Source organism: Apodemus sylvaticus, chromosome 19 (genome assembly GCF_947179515.1).
Source record: "Apodemus sylvaticus chromosome 19, mApoSyl1.1, whole genome shotgun sequence".
Classification (NCBI taxonomy): domain Eukaryota; kingdom Metazoa; phylum Chordata; class Mammalia; order Rodentia; family Muridae; genus Apodemus; species Apodemus sylvaticus.
The window spans coordinates 29,308,432-29,324,791 of NC_067490.1; the positions used below are offsets into that span (position 1 = coordinate 29,308,432).

Here is a 16,360-nt window from a genome sequence, read left to right on the forward strand (position 1 = left end):
TGTTGTGTGCGTGCGTGCGTGCGTGCGTGCGTGCGTGTGTGTGTGTGTGTGTGTGTGTGTGTGTGTGTGTGTTGAGTGTGTAGTGGTATGGTACCCCTATATCTCATACTTTTCACTTTAGCACTCAGGAGCCAGAAGCAGGAGGATCTGTGAGTTCAAGGTCAGCTTGGCCTACATAGCAAATTCCAGTTCAGACAGAACTATATAAGATGCCATCAAAAAAACAAAGCAAAAACAAATTTTTGCAAAAACAAAATAAATTTTGTATTACCTAGGATAGTTTTAAAAGAATAAATGGAATTATTATCTCTGACCTTTTTTGGCTTTTTGTAAGTTACATTTTTATTTATTCTGTATTCCAGGAATATGTGTACCCTTGTGCCAAGGCAAACCAGTCAAGGTCACAGGACAATTCCCTTTTCCTTTGCAGGTTGCAGGAATCAAACTCAGATGGTTAGGCTCAGCAGCAGGTCCCTTTACCAGCTGGGCCAATCTCAACAGTCTGGACTTAAAATTTTGTGTTTTAAATATTCAAAATATCAAGTATGTTCCAAGCTAAGTCGCTTAATAGTACTGTTGTTTGCGTTTACCACGTGGATAAAATCTGTATGATTATTACATGCCATGGGTTATTTATTACAACCCCTGTAAGGTTATACTTTGTTTCTTTTAAATGTGTACCGGTTTTAGCCTGCATGTACGTCTGTGCACGTGTCAGGGAGGCCAGAAGATGTCAGATGCCTTTGAACTGGAATTACAAAAGGCTGTGAGCCATCACATGGATGCTGGGAATGAAACCCAGCTCCTGTGGAAGAGCAGCCTGTGTTCATAATTGTTTCAGCCTCACAAAACCTGTATTTTAATCTTATAATTACCTTATAGCATTCTACAGCTTTGTCTATATTTTCTTCGACTTCATAAAGAAGACCCAAAAATCTGTGGGCTTTAGGGTCTCTCTCTTGCACATTAATATATGTAGAAATGTATCTGTTTTAAAATACAAAAATAACAAATTAAACATATTGTACCTAGTATGTACATTAAAACAATTTAAAATAAAAATACAACTAGACTGAAATACTGACAGTAGAGTACAGCCTAAGCCAAGCAACCATCCAATTATTTTATTGTGGTTCAATTACTGGCTACCATTACTTATTTAACATAGAGTACAAAAATAATCATTTCAAAGTGACTAATAACCATACAGAGCTAATAACATGTTTACACATTTTACTATTTTATTCACAATTTAGACACTTTTATTTTATGTGTATCTAAGTGCCAGCATATTCGTGCCACAATGGTGCCCGGTGCCCATGGAGACCAGAAGGTGGCAGCAGATCTCCTGGAGCTCAAATCACTACTTCCTCTATAAGAGCATCTGAGCATTCCTAACCATTAAGCCATCTCTCCTGCCCCTCATTTTACTAAAGTGCTACATTTGTCAAATAATGTTTCCACTGCTACCTACCAGAAATGAACACATTGTTTTTTCTTCCTGATCCCATTTAGTAAAGCACCGAAGAATTTCACATAAAATAAGCAAAATGATTATGATCTACAAATAATAAAACTTTAAGTGGCAATACGTAAAACACTAAAGAACAGTTTCCCAGCCAGGCGGTTGTGGAGCACACCTGTAATCCCAGCACTCTGGGAGGCAGAGGCAGGTGGATTTCTGAGTTCGAGGCCAGTCTGGTCTATAGAGTGAGTTCCAGGACAGCCAGGGCTACGCAGAGAAACCCTGTCTCGAAAAACAAAATAAAAACAAGAAGAAATTTACAAACAGGAATGATTTCTTTCATCCTACCCCAAGAGCAATTTTAAACCAAATGTACGGTTTAAAGAAAAAGTTTAAGAAAAAGTGTTTTAAATCAAGTAATTTCTGCACTAGATATAAACAGAAGAAGCCAGTAAGAAATAATTGTTAGAGGCTCAATGTAACAAATGTCTGAAAGCAATAAATCCCTGACTCCAGAATACAGTTGAAAGGAAAAATGTGTTCTTTAGCTGTTTTACTTATTACAAGGATGAAAAATTAAAACATATTTGACACTTACTTTTTAGCAAGATCATATTCTTTAGCTTCATAGTACAGCTTTGCAAAATAGAATCCTTTCATTGACTTCTAAAAAAAGAATTGAGTAGTTTACTGTTCACATCTTGAAATATTGTACATTTTCAAAGTAAAAAAAAAAATCCCTAACAAGTTTAATACTAATTTTTTATGTGAAAGGTAAAAAAATGCTGCCTGATGTCCTAAAAGTTAATGGTTCCAAATATTATAATTTCTATCGTAAAAAATAAATTCAAGAATAGTTAAAACAGACATCAGAAGCTACATTACAAGGCATGTAAAGTAGTCATATCTGTAGTACTAAGCAGTAAAGAGATAGAAGCAAAATGATCATGAGTTCAAGGCCATCCTAAACTCAAAACCAGCCTGAGCTGACAGACACACACACTGTCACACACAATAACACAACTGTACTCAGACAAGCTAGGCATACCGTGGCCTGTACTGCCCAGCATGCTTTGCGCTGCTTTCCTGGCATCACTCTACAGAGAAGTACATAGAAACCAACTTTTCTGGGTAAAGAGACAAATACTAAAAATCACTCCTTTCCTACCTCCTTGGGAAAGCATTTCAGAAGAATTTCAGACGCATTAAGGTACTGGGAATTCCCTGGTCCATTTATTATTTTCTTTACAGATCAGTATTTTACACAAAGATCTTAAAAGGCTAAAATAAAATTTGGTATTTTTGGTTTGTTTTTTTGTTTTTTTGCTTTGCTTTTTTAAGACAGGGTCTCACATGCAGCCTTGCCTATCATGGAGTGCAGTACATAGTAGAACCAGGATAGCTTCAAGCTGAGAAATCTACCTGCCTCTTCCTCCCAAGTGAAGGAATTAGACATATATCACAACTGGCTTTGATTTTTTTTTTTTTTTTGATCTCGTTTTTTTTCGAGACAGGGTTTCTCTGTATAGCCCTGGCTATCCTGGAACTCACTCTGTAGACCAGGCTGGCCTCGAACTCAGAAATCTGCCTGCCTCTGCCTCCCAGAGTGCTGAGATTACAGGCGTGCGCCACCACCGCCCGGCACACCTGGCTTTGAGATCCATTTCATACCCTGGATCTTCATCACATAAGCTGACAAGTCCCAAATCCAGCCACATACAAGATTATTTATGGTCTAGGGGTGGATAAATAGTGGCTAAGAGTAGCACCCACATGGCAGCTCATGACCGGCTGTAACTCGTTTCTAGGATCTAATACCCTCTTCTGACCTCCACAGGAACCAAGCATGCAAGTGGTACACAGACTTACATGCAGGTAAATCACTTGTACACATGAAATTAAAAACTAAAGCCGGGCGCTGGTGGCGCACGCCTGTAATCCCAGCACTCTGGGAGGCAGAGGCAGAGGCAGGCGGATTTCTGAGTTCGAGGCCAGCCTGGTCTACAGAGTGAGTTCCAGGACAGCCAGGGCTATACAGAGAAACCCTGTCTCGAAAAAAAAAACAAAAAACAAAAAACAAAAAACAAATCCAAAAATCCAAAAAAAACCCAAAACAAAACAAAACAAAAAACCTTAAAGTTGACACTGGCTTTAAATACATGAGTATTCATAGGAAAACTTTGTTTTCAAAATGTGGGGCAATCTTTTTTGTGTTCTTATTTATATGAAAGATAATTTATCTATCTTTGAACTGTTGCTAACAGAACTGGTTCAGACATTAGTAACAGCTAGTAGCCTCTTTAGTCTGCTACCAACAAGCTGTTTCAGCAATTATCCTTCAGAAGGGGGTGTGGGGTTAGGAACTAGAGTAGATAGCCTGTGTCTGAATTAATGACTGAACCATTCATTATCAGACATTCTAGCTGAATGCATCAGGGAATACAGTGCTGTTTCAGCTAGTCTCCCAGAATCCTCTGACCCAGTCAGGGCATCGCCACTCTAACCACATCATGCTACTACCCTTAATAGCAACGATCAAAGTCCTGGGTGTTTTTTGTAGGCATTTATCCATCCTCTCAACTATAGGGTACGCTTAGGTAGTAAGACCCTGGTGGCAAGGTTACAACCATGGAGCCACCTAGTCAACATATATTCAAATACACGTAAGTCTTCATAGGCATGACGCCCTTGGGATGAATTTCATAGTTCCAACAATATAAAAACTTACTCTTTTCCTTCTATTACCTACTTTCCTCCATAAAGTTTGTATCCATTTGTTCTATTCAGTATTAAAATGTCTAAGAATAGCTGTCTTTTTTTTTCATTTCTTTAATGTCTGATAACAGTATGGAGAAGAGTAGGTCACAAAAGAAGATTGATTTCTTAAGCAATGAAACTGTTTTCTTTGCTGTTTACTCGTTAGTGGTAATATGCTAAGAAAAGCTATTCTCAAATGAAAGTCCTAAAATCTTCATCCCTATATTCTTTCAGTTTCTCTCAAATTACTCTGAAATATAACACTTTTTTTTCCAAGTAGTATACACTGGACCCTTTGTTCCTAAAAGGTTATTAACTAGCCATCAATTTTCAAGCAATACCTACCAAATAACCCATCCATTAAACAAACCAACCCCTTTCTCCATATTTTGGAAAGAACCAAATGTTCATGTATAACATAATCTGCTTCTGTTTTGAAGCACATCTTTGCACTCTAGCGCAAATTAACCTGAAACACTACTGTAGCCCAGGCTACAAATGAACTGGGATTACAGGCATGAGCCACTACGCCCAGCTTTTATGTACTGCAGTCTTCATTTATTAAAACCTCTTTCAAATGATTTACAAGATTATATTTGAAAATTGAACATGACATAACAATAGCAAATTATATTTTACTTCCAATTATTTTTTTTACAGTTTATCCATTTTACATGTCTACATGTAGGTTATATGCACCACATACATATCTGATCCTGGAGGAGGTCAGAAATCAGTGTTGTATCCCCTGGAACTCAAATTATGACCTACTATATGGGTTCTGAGAACTAAACCGGTGTCTTCTGCAGAGCATTAAGTGCTCTGCCATCTCTAAGCCTCTAAGCCATCTTCCAGCCCCTTAAATTTTTAGCTAAGTCAGACTAATTTATAATTCAGTATTATCTTTAGTTATTCAAAAAACCTATTAAATATATATTTAATGTGTATGTGTGTAGAGGTGTTTTTACAAGTTCATTAGGACAAGTAGAGGAAATATATCACTACTATAAATTTGTAAACTATATAAACACACTATTTAAGATACCGGGGCTGAAGAGATTGCTCAATGGTTAAGAGCAATCACTGCCTGCTCTTTCAAAGGATCTCAGCTTGATTCCCAGCACCTACATGGAGGCTCACAACCATCTGCAACTTCAGTGCCAGAGGATCTGATACATTATTCTGGCCTCCTTGGGCACAAGCACACACAGGACACATAGACATGCAGGTAGGTGGTACACCTATACACATAAAAATATTTAAATTTTTTTAAAGACTAAAAATAACTAGGACTGGCAAGGTGGCTTCAGTGAGTAAAAGTACCTGACATTAAACCTAAAGACCTAAATTCCATCCCAAGGCCTAACATGGTAGAAAAGAACAAACTCCAACAAACTTACCTTTAACTTCTAAACACGTGAGCATACAAATACACACACACATATACACACTTGCTTTTAAAATAAAATATAGTAAAATAATAAGCTTAAGTATTAAGCAGAGCATTGGTTAAGAACATGGAGAAATTGAAGCCTCATACACTGACAGCAGGAATATAAGATTAAAGTATAATCACAACAGAAGATTCTGGGGGCTCCCTAGAAAACACCAATTAATAAACAGCCCAATAATTATTTCTTGGTGTAACTCAAGGGAATTAAGAGCAAGCACTCAAATTTTTTATATCAGTGTTTGTTGTATTATATTAGGCAAAGATACAACCTAAATGCTAATCTACAGTGAATGAATAACCAAAATGTGGCATACCTAAGATATTATATATTAACATAATATATAACTTATAAATATATGTATATATATATTTCTTATATAAATACAAATTTCTTATACAAATATCCTATAAATTATCTTATACTATTCAGCCATTAAAAAAGGAATAAGCCCGGTGGTGGTGACACACGCCTGTAATCCCAGCACTTGGGAGGCAGAGGCAGATGGATTTCTGAGTTCGAGGCCAGCCTGGTCTACAGAGTGAGTTCCAGGACAACCAGGGCTACACAGAGAAACCCTGTCTCGAAAAAAAACAAAAAAGAAAAAGGAAGGAAGGAAGGAAGGAAGGAAGGAAGGAAGGAAGGAAGGAAGGAAAAGAAAAAAACGAATCCCAACACCTGCCACAACATGGATGACCTTGAAAATACATTAAAAGGACAAATAGAAGAGCCTACAAACTTTAAAAACGAAAAATAACCAAATTCATAAATAGAAAAAGAGGTCACCAGGAGCACAGAAAAAAAGGGCCTATGGCATTATTTCTTTTTTTTAATATATATTTTTATTTTCTATATTCTTTGTTTACAATCCAAAAGCTTTCCCCTTTCCCAGTTCCCCCCTCCCCATTTGCCCCATAAGTCCTCTTCTCTCCATCTATTCTCCTATCTTTCCCCCTCCCTTTTCTCTGTCCTGGTACTCCCCTACAATGCTGGATCAAGTCTTTCCAGGATTAGGGCCCTCTTCTTGCTCCTTCATGGGAATCATTTGATATGCTAATTGTATCTTCAGTATTCAGAGCTTCAGGGCTAATTAATATCCACTTATCAATGACTGCATTCCATGTGCATTCTTTGTGATTGCGCTACCTCTCTTAGGATGATATTTTCCAGTTCCATCCATTTGCCTAAAAAATTCATGAATTCATTGTTTTTAATTGCTGAATAGTACTCCATTGTGTATATAGATCACATTTTCTGTATCCATTCCTCCACTGAGGGATATCTGGGTTCTTTCCAGCTTCTGGCCATTATAAATAAGGCTGCTATGAACACAGTGGAGCATGTCTCCTTATTCCATGCTGGGGAATCCTCTGGGTATATGCCCAGGAGAGGTATAGCAGGGTTCTCCAGAAGTGTCATGTCCAGTTTTCTTAGGAAACGTATGGCATTATTTCTTAATGGTAACAGAACTTGTTTGCATAATTTTTTTTAAAATACAAAAAATTTGGAAATAAGGGTTATGACTGAACAACTCACCATGAATGCAAATGCCACAAAACTGAACAATGAAACTAGTTAAACTAGATTTCTTATAGTTGTTATACTATCCAAATCAATAATAACCAACCCAAGTAATATTTTTTTAAAAAATGTTGGTAGCAGGATGTGGTGGCACACACCTTCATCCCAGAACTTAGGAAGAAGCAGTAGGTGGATCTCTATGAGTTTGGGGCCAACCAAGTCTACACAGTGAGTTCCAGAACATAACAGAAACCCTGTCTCAAAACAAAGAAAAATAACAACTCCAAAGTCAGATTTGAATACGCAGAGACTCTGCAATGGTTCCTAACATAACTTAACAACTGTTTAGAAATTTACATAGTATTAGATACTATTAGTTGAGTATGCTTTATCTGAAATGCTTGGTATTTTTAGGTTTCAGGGTCTTGTTTTTTAGTAATTTTTTTTTTTGATTTTTAAATATCTTCAAGCATGTTACGATATCTTGGTGACAAGACCCATGTCTAAATATAAATACATTTGTCTATGCAGATACTTCAAAGGACTTTCATATGATAATTCTTGTACCCTGGCATTTTAATTTTGATCCATCAGAGGAAACTAGGTGTAAAATTTCCCACTTTTGGCATACCAGCACTAAATGAATTTGACTTCTACAGTACCTTTGGATTTGACTGTGAGAGGGGGCTGTGGATTTACTGGACTGGATTATTTAGCCTGTAGAAGCCATCTAAAGAAGAGACTTTAAGGTGGTAACAAAAAATTATGCCATTTTACAACAGGGACTTGTATATTCAGGAACTTTGATATATATAGGTGACCATAAAACCCTCAGAGGCAGAATTTAAAAAATAAGCTACGACTGAATTGTGCGTTTGTATGCATAAACTGAAGTCCCTGGCTCTGTGTATTCTCAAGATCTGCCCTAAATGTTTAACATGAATCATCCTTGGTAACACTAACAAGGTCAAAATGCCGTTTTGTTGATGAAGGGTCTATACTATACCAAATTACAGTTTACAAATGGCGGAACTTGAATGTTCAATCCCCCCTCCCCCGCCAAAAAAGAACTGACTCTAGATCTTCTGTACATCTTTCTCCACCGGCAAACACTCTGGAAGAACCCAAAATAAATACAACACATTAATGACCTTAAAAAAACAAAACCCTACAAAACATGTTACGAAATAACGTTAGAAATATTAAGGCATTGCTGCTACCGTCTGGAAGGAATTCCTGACCTTCCGCCTTTATATAAGAAACTCAGAAAAAGCAAAGACTAGCAGCTTCTAAGAGGTTTGGGGAAGGAGAACGTAAGAAGCCGGGCACAGCAATAGAAGACATTTGTGCTGACGCGTCCTTCCTTCGCGCCCTGCTTCCTCCGTGGAGCCACCCACACAACCGTAAAAGCCCCCCGCCGTGCGGCGTCAGCCTCCCCGGGGGACACGACCGCCGAGACAGGGCCTAGCCATCCCCGAGACCGAAGGCGCCTGCCGGACGAGCCCGCAGAGCGCGCCGCGCCGGCCTACGGAGCCGAGGCCGAGAAGGCCAGGCCCGAGTGGGCCCGCGGACCGCCATGAAGAGGAAACGCTGGCGGCCGCAGTCCCCACGCCTCCGGTGCTCAGCAGCGCCACGCCGCCCGCGACCGCCTCCACTCAAGCGGGAGCCGAGGCCGCCGGGAGCCATGACGCCGCCGTCCTGGCCAGACCTGCTTACCTCTCGGGGTGACGGGGCGGAGCCCTGCACCGAGGCGATGTACCGCTCCACCTCGGCCTTGCTGCGCCTCATCGCGCCGCCGACCAGGCTCCCCAGGAGCCGCGGGCCAGCTCTGGGGCCTACAGCGGCTGCGGTCTCCAGGCGGTGAGCGCCGAACACCCGTGACGCAGCTCCGTCGCGAGCGGATGGGGACGGTGCGTGCGGCGTACGTCATCATTGTGCGCCACGCCGTGGCCTGACGCGCCTGCTCGCTGTCATCCCACCCCGCCGGCCCTTCAGACCACGTGACCGACCGTTTCGCAACCGATTGAGAATAACGCCCTTCCCCGAAAAGTCTTTATACATTTCACTAGTGCTACGTCACAAAGAGGGCCCAAAATGGCAGTGCTGCTGACGGTGCCCTAATAGATCCGACCTTTTCGGTGCTGCATCTAGTCTACAGTTGATTTCCGGGGTAGTTGACAGAGGCAGAAAAAGGAAGTGGTGGCTTTCCTGACAAACAGAAACTGGCATCACGAGGTTTTGAGGAATGATGACTTTTAAGTTTCTGTTTGGGTAAGAATCGAGGCGGCCATTGGGACATTGTCAGCAACATTGCCTTCTGGGACCTGTTTTGTGACTTAACAATGAGCAGAACAGATTATATTAGAATATTAAAAGTAATCATCTCTTTGTGCTAGAGAGATGGCTCCGCACTTAAGAGCTCTTGCTGCTCCACTGAAGGACCAAAGTTCAGTTCTCACAGCCAATTCCAAGGCATCTCTCTAAATCCCGGTTCTGAGCCCTGTAGCACCCATGCACACACGTCCTCATGTACACACAATGTTTTTTTTAAGTAATCTCAAGATTGTGAATAAACTATTGTAAAGGACAACTGCTGAAAAGAATCTGTGTCTGCAAAGACTGATTAAGATCGCAGTGGAGACGTTAGAGTGGTGCAGTTCCAGATGTTAAATACCTAATTGTCGCCGGGCAGTTGGGCGCCTGTCTTTAATCCCAGCACTTGGGAGGCAGAGGCAGACAGATCCCTGAGTTCAAGGCCAGCTTGGTCTACAGAGTGAGTTCTAGGACAGTCGGGACTACAGAGAAACCCTGTCTCTAAAAACAAAACAAAACAAACCTTATTGTCAGATCCAAAGTATACCCCACCCACCCCCGCAAAAGGGCTGCCCCACTAACTCCAAAACTGAATCTAACAAGACTCAACCTGGACTGTGGAGGATTTCTGGTGGTTAGGTAAAAGCTTGCATGCCTAAGGAACTTGTGGAACTGTTTCCTATCTACCAAAAGGAGTCATTTCCCTTACCTCTGGCAGAAATGGACATAGAGCTCTAGTGTACACCGCGCCCTCCAGGATCCCCAGCCCCTATTTACAAGCACTTGTTAAACAATTCAAAGGCCCCTTGCCAGCATCCTGGCTCTTCGCAGCCCTCCTCCACATGTAATGGCTGCTAGGGTGCTCCCACTTTTCTTCAGGGGAGTAACCAACCACTGGTTGACGGGTGATCCAGTAAATAGGCACAGACACTTGCACATACAAGCAACTATAATTAAACTTCTGGAGCTAAAAAAGTCAAAGCAGGCCGGGCAGTGGTGGTGCATGCCTGTGATCCCAGCACCCTGTGAGGCAGAGGCAGGCAGATTTCTGAGTTCAAGGCCAGCCTGGTCTACAGAGTGAGTTCCAGGACAGCTAGGACTATACAGAGACACCCTGTCTCGAAAAAACAAAGTCCAAAACAAAAAACAAAAAGTCAAAGCAGAAAGGGAAGGAGGTATGCTGGGGGAAGGAGGGTATGCTGGGAAGAAACTTTATGGGGATTAAGAAAGGGGATGGGTGATTTTGATCAAAACACATTATATGCAAGTATGAAATGGTCAAAGAATGAATTTAAAATTATGTTTACATTTTTAAATAGAGACAGTTCAAGGCTCAAAGTGGTGATGGTGGTGATGGTGTATGCCTTTAATCTTGGCTCTCCTAGAAGGAGAGACAGGCAAATCTCTGAGTTTGAAGTCAGCCTGGTCTACAGAGTGAGTGTCATGACAGCCAGGGCTGTGCAGAGAAACCCTGTCTTGGAAGGAGAGAGAGAGGGAGAAGGAGAGAGAGAGAGAGAGAGAGAGAGAGAGAGAGAGAGAGAGAGCTCAGCAGTTAAGAGCACTTGGTGCATGATGGTGAGGACTGGAGTTCTGATCTCAGTACCCATACCTCCTCATGCCTGTAACCCCAGCTGATGTTGGGTGGGGATACACAGGAAAGATCTTTGGGGTTTGCTGGGGAGAAAGACTTCCTCAAGGAAAAGGCTGAGAACTACAGAGGGCACCCCGCGTTGTCTTTAGAGGAGCACCCTGTGTGCTCTTCTGGCCTCCACAAACCTGGACAGGCTCATGTACTTGTGCATACATGATACTCTCACCCACAGAGACCATAAACAAAAGTTTGTGCTGGATAAATGGTTCCCTGGTAATGGCCATTCTCTCTTCTTGCTGAGGACCTGAATTTGGTTCCCAGCACCTACTTGTCAACTCATAACCACCCATAACTCCAGTTCTAGGGAATCTGGTCTCTCCTGACTTCTGAGAGACTCTGCATGCACATGGTACATATTCATACACTCAAGAGCACACTAATATATAAATAGATATATTTTTAAAACACCATTTTAGAACTATGTTGGATATGAATAACAGGAAAGAAAAGCATAAATCTAAGATTGCGAGGGTGATGAATTGCCACTACAATCAAAGACCCTCAGTTGCCCTAATCATGAGATCTGTGATGGACTTGGAAATCATGAACACTAGAGTGACAAGGGAAACTGTGAGCTCATTTGTGCTACATCTGACTGAGGGCTAATATACAAAATTTATTAAGAACTCAAGAAGTTAGATGCCAACAACCCAAATAACCCAATTAAATAATGAGGCATAGAGCAAAACAGAGAATTTTCAAATCTCTGGATGAATCTGGAATGGCCAAGAAGCACTTAAAGAAATATTCAAAGTCCTTAGTCATCAGAGAAATGTAAATCAAAACAACTCTGAAATTCCATTTTACACCGTTCAGAATGGCTAAGATAAAAACTCAAGTGATAGCTCATGCTGGCAAGGATGAACAAGAGGAACACTCCTTCATTGCTGATGGGAGTGCGAGAACTTGCACATCTTTGGAAATCAATTTTGCGGTTTCTCAGAAGACTGGGAATAGTTCTAACTCAAGACCCAGCCATACCACATCTGGGCATAGATCCAAAAGATGTTCCACCATACCACAAAGACACTTGCTCAGCTGTGCTCATAGCAGCTTTATTCATAATAGCCAGGAACTGCAAACAGCCTAGATGTACCTCAACTGAAGAAGAGACAAAGAAAGCGTGGTACATCTACATAATGGAATACTCTTAGGCTATTTAAAACAAAGGCATCATGAATTTTGCAGGCAGTTGAATGGATCTTGAGAATATCATCCTGATTGAGGCAACCCAGTCTGGAAAGGACATGCATAATATGTATGTAGGTACTCAGTTATAAGTGGATATTAGCCATAAAATACAGGACACCCATAATCCATTCAGGCCTACTCCTCTCCTCCCTTCTTAGGACTAGAGCCCTCCTGTTCCCTCTCTCTCTCTCTCTCTCTCTCTCTCTCTCTCTCTCTCTCTCTCTCTCTCTCTCTCTCTCTTTCTCCCTCTCCCTCTCCTTCTCCCTCTCTCCCTCTCTCACCCTCTCTCTCTCTCTCTCTGTGTGTGTGTGTGTGTAAACACCACAGCCAGCAAATGTTGATCCATGAGAGACAAAAGGGCAGTTTGTTTCAAGTAGTTTATTTCAGGTATATTTAAGTGCAGCACAAATTGGGAAAAAAGTTTCTACATGATAATTAACTCAATCCCATGTTCGTGACAAAGCTTAAGAGATGACTATATCAGAACTCTGTGTAAAGTACACGTGACATCTTCTATAAAGATAGGTTCTATGGATTAATTGAGAAAATATGCTCAAGATAAAAGTCTGGGGGGAAGCACAAGGCATGGTGGCACACGCCTGTAATTCCAGCACCCTGAGAGGCAGAGGCAGGCAGATTTCTGAGTTCGAGGCCAGCCTGGTCTACAGAGTGAGTTCCAGGAGTGCCAGGGCTATACAGAGAAACCCTGTCTCAAAAAAGCCAAATCCAACACCCCCCCCCAAAAAAACCAAAAATCAAAAACCAAAAACCAAAAAAGTCTGGGGGAGGCTCTGGTGTGCTCTTGGCCATCAGATAGCATAAAAGGTTGCTAGTCTATTAACCATGCCAACTTCTAGCCTTTTGGACAGAAATCAGGATGTACATCTTCCCTGTGTAGACAATCCTGTGTGTTTAATATTCTTGGCTCCCCTCGTGTATTTCTGCGACCACAAGGACTTCCTTGTCTCTTATATTCCTAGGCCTGCCTCCTCTTCCTTGACAGAAGCCATGTAGGGTTATGGTAAGAAAGTGAGTTTTCTGGAGATGGCCTACCATTTTGCATGGTGCTCTGTGAGGCAAGGACCCCAGAGACTTCATCCTAGGATTGCTTTCTTTTTTTGTTTTTGTTTGTTGTTCTTGGATTTGGTTTTTTCGAGACAGGGTTTCTCTGTATAGCCCTGGCTGTCCTGGAACTCACTCTGTAGACCAGGCTGGCCTCGAACTCAGAAATATGCCTGCCTCTGCCTCCTAGAGTGCTGGGATTACAGGCGTGCGCCACCACCATCCGGCCTAGGATTGCTTTCATTGCTGATATGCTTTTCCTACCACTATGACATTGCCTAATGAATCCTGGGCATCGGCCCACACTATTGGGCAAATTTTCTGCAGATCAATATGAAGATGAACTTTTATTTAATAATGCTGTTTAGATGAATTCAAGACTCCTGATTTGATTCATATAATTTTAAGAAAAAAGCTTCAGGAGATGGTTTTATAGTTGTTTTGCTAGAAAGATGTAATAAAGTTAGAATCTCCTCATAGAATAGTAAGTAAAGGTTGTATAATAAGGAATACAGTGAACTTTCATACATTGAACTAAGAAGAGAAACAGGCTTGGAACAAATCTGTAATCTAGGAAAAGCTAGGTCAGATCCAAGGAAGAAGCCACCCATGTGCACTATGCTAAAGCAAAGGCCATGTGAAACTGTTGCTTGGAACTTATAATGAACTTAGAGAGTGAAGCACTGCCTTGAACTTACTATCTACAGCCTTCTGTAACTCCCCTTTGTGTAACATTTTATCTGTGAGGTAATTTTATAAAGATCTTTTGTCTAAGAAGGTATAAAAAGGCTGAGAGGAAGCCGGGCGGTGGTGGCGCACACCTGTAATCCCAGCACTCTGAGAGGCAGAGGCAGGCGGATTTCTGAGTTTGAGGCCAGCCTGGTCTACAGAGTGAGTTCCAGGACAGCCAGGGTTATACAGAGAAACCCTGTCTCAAAAAAACCAAATCCAAAAAACCAAAAAAAAAAAAAAAAAAAAAAAAAAAAAGGCTGTGAGGAAAAGATAAAGTGTGGCTGCTGGGGCTCTGATCCACCTACCAAATGTATATATGTATATACATATATGCATGCATGTGCACTTGTGAAATGTATATATGTATATACATGTATGCATGCATGTGCACTTGTGAAATGTATATATGTATATACATGTATGCATGCATGTGCACTTGTGAAATTGATGATACAGATGGTTGGTCAGGCCTGGCCGTGTGTGTGTGTGTGTGTGTGCCTCATAGAATCATTATATTATCCTACAACCCACCCTGGCATCTTTATAAAAGGAAAGATAAAAATAAAACAAAGAAAAATACACTCCTTTGGAGTATGGATAATACTTTTAAACTTATTAAATGCTGTTTTAGCTCACTGAAAAGCTGGCTCTGGAAATGAGATTCGGCCTCATCCCTTCAGATACAAATGTGTTTGTCTCAAAGTGCCCTCCACAGTCCCTGTCCTGAGTCAGACTGGCCCCATGATTCTGTGACAGGGAGGAGAGGACAGAACATCCCAGGAAAGGTCTATATACTGGGGTGCAGCTAAGAGGTAAACTGTTTCCAATAGAGGATACTACTGTTTATTCCATGGTATTAAGGTGTCTCTGATAAAACTAGCTAATGGGATGTTCATATATGGAAAGGATAAAAGGGACCCTGTCGACCCTGTCTAAATCTCTCAATAAGAACTCCAGTATCATAGGCAGCTGATTTCTGCTAGATGTCACAAGACAATTTAAATAAAAAGAAAACAAATTGTATTAACCAGAAACATACAAGGCCTAATGATCTGACAGTATGTACACAGTAATATTAGTTTATTATGTTACCATATATATATATATAATATATAAATATTTCTTATATATATTTTACACATATTATATATATATACACACACACACACACACAATTTGGATTCTTTAATTAAGATGCTGCTGCCCAATATCTTCTAAGCCAAGCAACTACCATCTTCATAACTTGCTGTGTCTGTTCAAAGCAATCACAACTGGGTTTGTTAAAATGTTAATATTCCTTTAAGGGGAGGGAGTACCATTAAACCCTTACATTGATAATCAGTCACTCCTCAAGCTAGTTACAAGCAATTAGGCCCTAATTGTATGAAGACTCAAGATTTCCTGGAGAAATGAGGGTACAGAGGCTAAAAACTAAAAAGAGGAGTCTGCAGTCACCTATGCAGCTATGGGAAAGCTGTTATGCATGCTGGGCAAAGCCCCAATAGAGACACATATTGCTTTCCTAACACCCCTTAGTCAAAAAACTTCTTACAATAACAAATAGAATATATTTATTAATGTTATGACGCCTCCTGATATTTTAAAAGGGATACCATTTAACCGTACGCCAATGGCTTCTGTTGGGGCTGAGGCCAAAAATACTAAAAGACAAAGGCTCAAAAATTTTAACAGGGATAAATTATCTTAGTTTATAAAATCATAATTTCATGGGAGTTACTTACTGTAAATTGTTGAAACAAAGGCAATTTAAACCAAAAAAATTAATAATGATCAGCCACTTTATAAATTTTCTTAATGTTTCCAGATTACTTGTATTTGTACATACAAATGGTTGTAGTTACACTAAATACAGATGTGATTATTTACACAGATAAGACTGGAGGCAGAGATCAAGCTGTATCTCTCATTATATATTTTTTCTGTAGCCAGGCAGTGGTGGTACAAGCATTTAATTCCATCACTCAAAAAGCAGAGGAAAGGGATGTCTTAGAATTTCTATTGATGTGAAGAGACACTATAATCCCAGAAACTCCTATAAAGGAAGACATTTAATTGAGGCTGGCCTAGTTTCAGAGGTTTAGTCCATTATGATCATGGTGGGAAACATGGCAGTATGCAAGCAGACATGGTGCTGGAGAAGGAGCTGAGAGTTCTACCATCTTGATCTGCAGCAGCAGCAGCAGCAGCAGGAAACCA

General features: G+C 40.7%; 1 protein-coding gene across 1 annotated transcript in view; it reads right to left on the reverse strand.

Moving 5' to 3' along the window:
• The window catches only part of LOC127670202 (E3 SUMO-protein ligase RanBP2), a 48,677-nt gene extending 39,565 nt beyond the window's left edge, over nucleotides 1-9,112 (reverse strand). The window contains exons 1-3 of the mRNA XM_052164573.1: nucleotides 8,911-9,112; nucleotides 2,064-2,131; nucleotides 876-987 (exon numbers count right to left, since the gene is read on the reverse strand). Of these exons, the coding sequence (XP_052020533.1) occupies nucleotides 876-987; nucleotides 2,064-2,131; nucleotides 8,911-8,982 (252 nt within the window). The 5' untranslated portion in view covers nucleotides 8,983-9,112. The remainder of the gene's footprint in view (nucleotides 1-875; nucleotides 988-2,063; nucleotides 2,132-8,910) is intronic.
• Between the last annotated feature and the right edge of the window lie 7,248 nt (nucleotides 9,113-16,360).